The sequence below is a fragment of the Scaptodrosophila lebanonensis genome, unplaced genomic scaffold (genome assembly GCF_003285725.1).
Source record: "Scaptodrosophila lebanonensis strain 11010-0011.00,11010-0021.00 unplaced genomic scaffold, SlebRS2 tig00001415-arrow-pilon, whole genome shotgun sequence".
Lineage (NCBI taxonomy): Eukaryota > Metazoa > Arthropoda > Insecta > Diptera > Drosophilidae > Scaptodrosophila > Scaptodrosophila lebanonensis.
The window spans coordinates 8190961-8200022 of record NW_022060742.1 but is presented as its reverse complement, the minus strand read 5'-3'; the positions used below and the strand labels follow the sequence as shown (position 1 = coordinate 8200022).

The window sequence follows — 9062 nt, the reverse complement described above, 5'->3', positions numbered from 1 at the left end:
AAAGATATATATGTATACTATATATATGATGAAAGAACTATATACAGTTTTATTTTGTATACCGTACATACTAATATTTGTAGTAGCTAAATGAAATTTAAAACAAACAGATATAGTATATATTCATATAATATTTAAAAAATGATGTATGTATGTAACTTGTGTTGTACGCATCTGTGTCTAGTCTATATCTCAAATTTTAAGCAGTATTACAACGTCGTATATCGTATCGTGTTTATCACAGCAATGCATTGTACCTAATTATGAATATGAATATGAGCATGAATCTACTATAATAAAGGACGGAGAAAGAAATACTATATATTTCAATCTTTTAACAACTATTACGAAAATACAACTGTTTTTACTACTGTTTTAATGAAAACAGTTAGTGAACTTTTTGTTAAAAAGCGGCTATATGCATAGAATGCAAAGAAAACCTTTCAGCATCTGAAAATAAATTAAATACCGTTTGAATTCCACTTGGGCTGACTAAAAACAGCATAACAAATGCATAAAACCTAATGATTCAGGTTCAGGCATTAGGCGAAGAAGTTTTCCACAATTATATACTAATGGGAGCTTAGGACCAATGGTCAGGATATTACGCGTATTTGGAAAAAATAAACGAGGAATGCAGTCTAGTCTTTGTCTTTTGTCTGCCTAATAGTTTGCTTGTAGTTCTGTCAGAGTTATTTATTTATAAAGCATAAAGAAAGCGGAGCTTATTTTGAAAGCAATTTTGTTTACCACCTTGTCCAATTTTATTTCTGCTACTGCTTATGGACTGATAAAGTCATTGTATGGAGCTGATTTTTTTTAATCCACTTCCTAGAACGATTCGGATTTGCTTAAGAAAATTCTCAGCTCAGAATAAAATCATCAATCTCCAATTATCGTGTTAATTGCTTGATACATACATTTTTAACATAAGATAATGACTATTTATTAAATAAACGTTTATAAAACCCAGGAAAAAAAGTATTTAAATAGTATTTAAAGATCCTTTCCGGTTATGATCAAGTAAGCAAAGTAGGCTACCAATTTGGATATAGTAAGCTTTGGAAAAACATTCGTTGAACTGTCACCAACCTGGGCAAAACATAGAGTTATGTTTTTCAGTTCTCGTGAGCGTCTCATAGAGTAAATACCTCAAAAAAATTCGTAGTCCTGAAAATTCTATGTTAGTTGGAAATTTTTCTGTTCCCCTTTTTTTTCGTTTTTAAAAACAATAAAAATTCCAAGTAAAATTTCGTAAATTTTCGCGTTTCTGTGCAACGCGTTGTCCTTTATTTCGGTGCCATGTTTGGACTATCGCGTCAACTGTTCTTTCGCGTCGCCCGTCGGACGCAACAGTGTCGCAGATATGCATCGCAAGCCATCAACGCTATGCTGCAGCTGCAGCAGATGGAGATCTGTGCGGACCAACCGTCCCGAGGCCTGGTAGTAGGGGTCTATGCAGATGAGAATGATAAGAACGATGCTGGCATCCTGACGCCCGCCGGCTGGCGATACAACTTGACGAAGACGAACGGACGCATGATCGAGGTACTCCGGATGTCTGGACCCATGCCGAAGCGTGGCGAGGCACGCCTACTATTTGCCGTTGAGCCGGACCGTGTACCGTACTATTCGGTAGTGGCTGTTGTGGGCCTAGGCAAGGAGTGTCTCGGCTACAATCCCTATGAGGTTCTGGATGAACAGAAGGAGGCAATAAGACGCTCGGTGGCTGAGGCTTGCAAGACGCTGGCCGAATTGGACACAGATCGTATTGAGGTAGAGAACTGTGGTCATGCCGAATCCGCTGCGGAGGGCGCAGCTCTTGGTATCTGGGCTTATCAAGAATTGCGCGACCCCAAGTCGCGCATTTCCGTGCCAACCATCGATTTGTATGCCACAAAGGACGACATTTGCGACCTTGAGGGCTGGCGCATAGGCCTGCAAAAGGCAGCTGCGCAGAACTTGACGCGACAGCTGCAGGAGATGCCTTCGAATCTACTGACGCCCACCGCATTTGCACAGAATGTTGTCGAGGTTCTGTGTAAATCGGGCGTGAACGTAGAGGTCAAGGTGGAGGGCTGGGCCGAGAGTCAGTCCATGCATGCCTTCCTGGCAGTAGGCAAGGCTTCCTGCGAGCCGCCAATATTCCTGGAGCTGAGCTACTATGGCACCTGTGCCGAAGAACGCCCCATTGTTCTGGTCGGTCAGGGAATAACCTTCGATGCAGGAGGTCTTTGTCTGAAGAAGCGGGGTGAGCTTTTCCATATGCGTGGCGATATGACCGGAGCCGCTGTGGTGGTGGCCACCTGTCGTGCTGTAGCCGGTCTGCGACTGCCAGTCAACATTCGTGGCTTGATCCCGCTGTGCGAGAACGTAATTGGTTGCAACTCCTTCCGCCCCGGCGACATGGTGAAGTCCATGAACGGCAAGACCATTGAAGTTCAGTGCACGGATCACGAGGATGTTCTGGTTCTGGCCGATGCTTTGCTATACGGACAGAACTTCTGTCCCAAGTGCATCATTGACATTGGAACCTGCTCGGGCTATATGCGGCAGGCACTCGATGAGGCGGCCTGTGGTGTGTTCACCAACTCAGAGATTCTCTGGCAGCAGATCAAGCACGCCAGCATGCATACCGGAGATCGGGTCTGGCGTTTCCCACTATGGAACTATTACAGCAAGGCAGTCCGCGCAGGTGGACGCAGTGATGTGCAGAACTATGGTATTGGTCGTGGTGGTCGTCCCTGCAAAGCCGCCGCTTTCCTGCGCGAGTTCGTGCCTTGTGGCCAATGGATGCACATCGTGAGTTCGCAAAGGTCTCACTTTACTGATGGAAATTAATGTTAATTTTTGTTTTTTGCAGGATGCCACCAATGTCATGGTAACCAACGGCAAGGACTTCGAATACCTGCGACGTGGAATGGCCGGACGCCCAACACGCACAGTAATTGAGTTCATTGCACAGACGATCTGCAAGGACACTGCACCTAAAATGGGCAAATAAATGGTGGGCAAATGAATTTGGACAGCGGGAATCTAGGAAGTTCAAAGAAGCCGTAAAGCGCTAAGAAATACGAAAAATGGCAAAGAAACAAATCTCTTGGTGAATTGCAACTTTTGGTTTAAATAGTAAACAATGTCAATACAATTTTCCAAGTTCAAAATGAGGTGAAAAGTATCAATAAAATAAATATGTTCAATATGTTCAAATAAAAGTTATCATTTATTTTCCTTAACTCTTGTTTCAAGTGATTTTCAGCTCAAATAAAAAATGGCTTTAACAGGTGGAGTCGGTTTTCGAAACGGCTAATTTGCTTCTAGTATCTAAAGAAAACTGGAGAAATACCGTAACATCCGTAAGTAAGTGCCTCTCCGGAGAAATCATGTAGTGCTGAGTCAGAAAAACCCAGGAATCTTCAGTTCAGTCCGCAGCCATCTACAAAAGATGGAGAAGTTACCTAAATCACTATTTGATAGTCCTCGTTGGGGCTTAACGATTTTTGAGCGTGATTTGGAATGCGTTTTTGGACCTGTCCATATTTTACAGGCAGAATGGCGCGTGGCAGACCTTATAATGTGTATATAGTATATTCTTAATCAGCATGGCAAGTTGACAGCCATGTTTGACTGTCTGTCCGGCTGTATCTCAAAAACTATAAGAGCTAGAGACACAAAATTTTGCATACAAGTAATTGCACATAATTTCTTCTTCCCTCCACTCCTTCGCTACTAGTGATTTCCTATAGCTCCCGTAATTCTTCGAATTTTTCACCGGTTGTTGTTGTTGATGCTTTGGCGCAACTCTTTACACACACACACACACATATTCACACACAGCCACGCAAAGACACACAACCCCGGTGTAAAAGTGCAGTCAAACCTGAGTTCTAATCCCAAAGGAGGTGTCATCGAAAACACCCAGTTTTTTACAGTTTTTATTATAATTTTTTTCTCAATTTTGTTTGTTTATATTAAACGTAAATAAGTACAGGGTATTTCAAAATCAGGGCACCCGAGCTAAGCCTTTTCATTTGCTTAATGTACCGTTTTATGCTTTCACCTTTCGGATACAGAGTATTTGCAGATTTGATCTCCTCGCTGATGGATGTATATATTAATTAATTTTTAAAAGATGTTACGATAGTAAGGAAAAATTAAAGTGCTATGATAATCGACTTTATGAATATCTATTTTGAAATCATTAGCAGGCGATATTATTTGAGACTTCAGCACAACAAAGCATGATATGAAAACAATGTCATCTGCGTGTAGGCAGTCAAGTCTTTCCCAGACTTATTTGTATTTGTTATGTGGTTGAACATACACACTCCAGAAAAGGTTTAGGTATTTGATATAAAAATTGTGCGATATATTTTAAAATATTTCCACCAGAAAGGCACGCGCCTAAGCCTACTTGGTACAAATTCGATATTCTTTCGAAACGTTTAGTGGGAATTCAAAAAAAATAATATGTTTGGCTTAACGCGTCGCTTGGTCTTACAGGCCACTCGGTTTCGTCGCCCGCTAATATCGCGTTCCTATGCATCGCAATCGATAAACCAAATGCTGCAGCTGCAGCAGATGGAGATCTGCGCTGATCCTCCGTCTCGGGGCCTTGTGATTGGTGTGTATGCCGATGAGGAGGATAAGAACGATGCCGGTATCCTGACGCCTTCAGGCTGGCGCTACAATGTACAGAAGACCCATGGCCGGCTCCTGGAAGTACTGCGCATGTCGGGACCTATGCCTAAGCGCGGCGAGGCGCGCATGCTCTTTGCCATAGAGCCCGAACGTGTGCCGTATTATTCGGCGGTGGCAGTTGTGGGGCTGGGCAAGGAATGCCTCGGCTATAATCCTTACGAGGTGCTGGACGAGCAGAAGGAAGCAATAAGACGCTCGGTGGCACAGGCTTGCAAGGAATTGGCGGAATTGGATACGGATCGCATTGAAGTTGAGAACTGTGGACATGCCGAATCGGCTGCTGAAGGTGCGGCCATGGGCATTTGGATTTATCAAGAGCTGAGAGATCCAAAGAGGCGAATCGCAGTACCCTCAATTGATTTGTATGCCACAAAGGACGAGATTTGCGACATTGAGGGCTGGCGCATAGGCCTGCAAAAGGCAGCTGCGCAGAACTTGACGCGACAGCTGCAGGAGATGCCTTCGAATCTACTGACGCCCACTGCTTTTGCACAGAACGTCGTTGAGGTCCTGTGTAAGTCGGGCGTGAATGTGGAAGTCAAGGTGGAGGGCTGGGCCGAGAGTCAGTCCATGCATGCCTTCCTAGCAGTAGGCAAGGCCTCCTGCGAGCCGCCAATATTCCTGGAGCTGAGCTACTACGGCACCTGTGCGGAGGAGCGACCACTGGTCCTTGTTGGTCAGGGCATCACCTTCGACGCCGGTGGTCTGTGCTTGAAAAGGAAGGGTGAGCTTTTCCATATGCGCGGCGATATGACTGGAGCCGCTGTGGTGGTGGCCACCTGTCGTGCTGTAGCCGGTCTGCGACTGCCAGTCAACATTCGTGGCTTGATCCCGCTGTGCGAGAACGTAATTGGTTGCAACTCCTTCCGTCCCGGCGACATGGTGAAGTCCATGAACGGCAAGACCATTGAAGTTCAGTGCACGGATCACGAGGATGTTCTGGTTCTGGCCGATGCTTTGCTATACGGACAGAACTTCTGTCCCAAGTGCATCATTGACATTGGAACCTGCTCGGGCTATATGCGGCAGGCACTCGATGAGGCGGCCTGTGGTGTGTTCACCAACTCAGAGATTCTCTGGCAGCAGATCAAGCACGCCAGCATGCATACCGGAGATCGGGTCTGGCGTTTCCCACTATGGAACTATTACAGCAAGGCAGTCCGCGCAGGTGGACGCAGTGATGTGCAGAACTATGGCATCGCCCGTGGTGGTCGTCCCTGCAAGGCTGCCGCCTTCCTCCGAGAGTTTGTGCCTTGCGGCCAATGGATGCACATCGTAAGTCCTTCATTTGCACCACGAAACATTGTCACTTAAACTGAAATCTCTCCTCAGGATGCTACGAACGTTATGATCACGAAGGGCCATGAGTACGAATATCTACGTAAGGGCATGGCAGGCCGACCAACTCGCACCCTGATTGAGTTCATTGCTCAAACCATTTGCAAGGACACGGCGCCCAAACTGACGCAGAAGTAGGATAGAATATTCGTGCACTGCAAATTTTGTTTTATTTTTTACACGACGATGCCACAGTAACACTCACAGAGCAACTTTTAAACGACTGACCTGACCTATGATCTATTTCTCTATGCGTTTTATGTTTTTAAAACGGATTTTACTTATGGACTACGACTTGTTAAAGTTAACGTTCGTTTTTACATTTTTGGGACTAATTTACGGAAATTCTTTGTTTTATAATGTAAAAAAAAACGTATAAATAAAAATTACAAGTTCCCTACTTATAAGAAAAATAAATACCCTGGTAATTTATGTAAATGGTAGGTATAGGATTCGGATTGTGAAGAGTTCTTAAGTTCAGGAAACAAAATTCGAAACCATTTAGATATTTGCTTCACGATTTTAGTTTTAGTTAACGCTACCGAAATGTTAGAAGTTTGATCAATTGCTCCTTTATAATTTACGGTCATCAATAACTCTTTGACTAATTTATTTAAATTCTTTGTTTTATAATATAAAAAGTATATAAAAGTTACAAGTTAGCTGAAATATTAAATTCTTGGTACTTGCGAATAGTAAGCATTGGATGGTATCCTGAAGTCTTTAGGTACCAAATAAAATATGAAACCATTAAGAATTGTATTAGCTCTACAAATTTGTCTTCAGTAAGTGATATTGAAACTTCAGGAGTTTGAAGAGGAACACAGTGTTTCTTCAGTAGTGTCGGCGACTTCAGAATGCTTTCCTCTGCCATATTTAAAGGTGCGTTTGCAAGATTTGGCGATAGCTAAGATTGCTTCATGGATTGCTTATTTATATTATCGGTGCCGGTCAGACTATGGGTTCAGGTCAAATATCATTGGGATACGTGCGACTGGTCAGCACGCCTCGATGGTAATTGTTACGTCAAGGAGACGGCGAACGTGAGAACAACATTAATATCAATTGGCGGATAGTTTTGCAAAAGTTTTACATTCGATGCGAAATCGTTCTCCAATATAGCTTCGCGTTGGATTCTAGTGGAATGACATTACATTGTTATAATAAATAGGTCAATGCACACACAGACTTGTAACTCACAATATCATGGAACAGCATATTTTGATGAGGAAATCGAAGCGTTGTTCATCGGAAAACACCGAATCCCATATACGCACAACATCGGGCAGTGGAAATTCCTGCGAGAGTAACAGAGTTAGCCAACGAAAGCTGTAGTATTGTGGATGCAGCTCCTGGCTTCTCAGATGCTCGTATATTGCCAAGTCTTTTGATTTAAGCATATTTGATAGTTTTGCCATCATGCATTTAATACCGCCTTCGGCATCATCCAGAGTCTTGATGAAGAAGTCTCGTATTTCGCCCATCAAGGCAGTGAAACAAAAGAAACAATCCGCCTCGGCATGCTCGCGAAACTTGAGATCAGGATCTGAAGCCATAACAAAATAAATGGGACCCACAATTTCGTTCATGCCTTGTACATAACCCTGACCGGGATTCAGTTTGGCATACAGAAATAAAATGCGTTGCACAACCTCCCAGTGTGCTTCCTGGCCTTCCTCCATAGCCTCGTAATTTTCTGCCGAACGCTTCGTTATCAGATTTATCTATACATTTAGAAATAAAGTGAGTCACTGTGGGATCAATGTCTATACGTCAGGCTGTTCATCATCACTTACTTGCTGCTAAAGTCCACAAGTCAGCATTATAGTAAGGTATTTAGACTAAGAACTATTTTACTGCATCGTCTCTCTGCGGACTTACCTTCGTCATGCCGAGCCCCTTGCGTTCCACATTTGCCGAACTCAATACGGATGGCACAACACGCTGATGCAGTCGTCGTTCTCCTTTGCTGTGCACCACAATATCGCAGGGATAGTCTGTGGGCTGCTGAAAGAAGGAGATGTCGGGACACAGCCTGCGCACATCCTTGTCGATTTGCAACAGAAATTCGTTGTCATTGAAAAATGTATTCCATTTACTTTCGGGTCCCTCGCTCAGCGGATGATCTTGCAGAGCAACGCCCCTCAATTCGTCATCATCATTTTCGTTATCACCATTATGTCCGGGTGGTAACACCAGCTCGACTATAAATTGGCGATATAGCGCCCGTTTCTGCGCCAATGTTGTGGCCCATGTATTGCGTTTGGGTCCCAAATAATTGAGCAACAGTTTCCAGCTCAGTGCGCGGAAGCTTTGCACATCAGGCACACCTGTGGATATTTACAATATTCATTCCCCTGAATATAAACAAATCAACGCCGTATGACTTGCCATTGAACGTCAGCTGTCGCAGTTCCTTTAAATCGATTACATCCTTTGAGAATATGTCCTCGAACTCTTTAACACTGAAAGTGAAAGCTTTTGTTTACATTTTCTTTCTCAATTATAACTCGAGTTATAATAATGTACCGCGCCTTGAATATGGACATGCTGTGAGTCCACGTTGTGCGTTATCCCTGCGAGGACGCTGCCTTTAGTTCATAGATTGTTGTCAAACTTATTTTAAAAGTAAGTTTAGCTTACGCGCAGCGAGGTAAGCAAATATTTTGCTAGAGCTGTGACGGTTCTGGTTCATTCGGAAGAAGTTCAATTCGAAGGTTCATTGAACTGAACCAGTCGACCAATTCAATAATATTCTATTAAATATGAATAGAGGTTGGTAAGAAGACTAAATATTAAGATTGTGGGTTTATTCATTTAAATAAATGTACTTAAAAACATTCATTTCGGCAGTCAAAAAATGAACAATCAAATAAAAATGTGCAGCCCTAGTACTATCGATAGAAAAATATCGATGTCTAAAATACAACATTATGTATCGATTGTTTTTACATTGCTTAGAGAGCAGTTCAATAGTGTAATAACTAGTGTTGAGAAGTTTAAAAACTGTTGCTTTCAAACAA

At 43.1% G+C, this 9062-nt stretch overlaps 3 protein-coding genes across 3 annotated transcripts; 2 read left to right on the top strand and 1 right to left on the bottom strand.

The window, feature by feature from the left end:
* Positions 1–1189: 1189 nt before the first annotated feature.
* LOC115632514 (cytosol aminopeptidase-like) lies at positions 1190–3215 on the top strand. The gene is made up of 2 exons (XM_030529705.1): positions 1190–2802; positions 2864–3215. Exons 1-2 carry the CDS (start codon positions 1303–1305, stop codon positions 3002–3004), a joined length of 1641 nt encoding a protein of 546 aa, XP_030385565.1. The 5' UTR covers positions 1190–1302; the 3' UTR covers positions 3005–3215.
* Positions 3216–4306: 1091 nt separating this feature from the next.
* On the top strand, positions 4307–6456 carry LOC115632545 (cytosol aminopeptidase). Its single transcript, XM_030529760.1, has 2 exons — positions 4307–5976; positions 6034–6456. The coding sequence occupies exons 1-2, from the start codon at positions 4471–4473 to the stop codon at positions 6175–6177; spliced, it is 1650 nt and encodes a 549-aa protein (XP_030385620.1). The 5' UTR covers positions 4307–4470; the 3' UTR covers positions 6178–6456.
* Positions 6457–6618: 162 nt separating this feature from the next.
* Positions 6619–8691, bottom strand: LOC115632580 (TBC1 domain family member 13). Its single transcript, XM_030529801.1, has 5 exons — positions 8569–8691; positions 8431–8504; positions 7921–8369; positions 7240–7763; positions 6619–7175 (listed from the first exon to the last, which is right to left on the bottom strand). Exons 1-5 carry the CDS (start codon positions 8586–8588, stop codon positions 7061–7063), a joined length of 1182 nt encoding a protein of 393 aa, XP_030385661.1. The 5' UTR covers positions 8589–8691; the 3' UTR covers positions 6619–7060.
* Positions 8692–9062: the final 371 nt, after the last annotated feature.

Excerpts from the sequence above, each read along its gene's own strand:
- LOC115632514 (XM_030529705.1), top strand. The coding sequence starts at position 1,303 with ATGTTTGGACTATCGCGTCAACTGTTCTTTCGCGTCGCCCGTCGGACG. Across the intron at positions 2,803-2,863 it reads GTGGCCAATGGATGCACATC|GATGCCACCAATGTCATGGT; the intron begins GTGAGTTCGCAA and ends TGTTTTTTGCAG.
- LOC115632545 (XM_030529760.1), top strand. The coding sequence starts at position 4,471 with ATGTTTGGCTTAACGCGTCGCTTGGTCTTACAGGCCACTCGGTTTCGT. Across the intron at positions 5,977-6,033 it reads GCGGCCAATGGATGCACATC|GATGCTACGAACGTTATGAT; the intron begins GTAAGTCCTTCA and ends ATCTCTCCTCAG.
- LOC115632580 (XM_030529801.1), bottom strand. The coding sequence starts at position 8,588 with ATGTCCATATTCAAGGCGCG. Across the intron at positions 8,505-8,568 it reads ATGTCCATATTCAAGGCGCG|TGTTAAAGAGTTCGAGGACA; the intron begins GTACATTATTAT and ends TTTCACTTTCAG. Across the intron at positions 7,764-7,920 it reads AGGGGCTCGGCATGACGAAG|ATAAATCTGATAACGAAGCG; the intron begins GTAAGTCCGCAG and ends CTAAATGTATAG.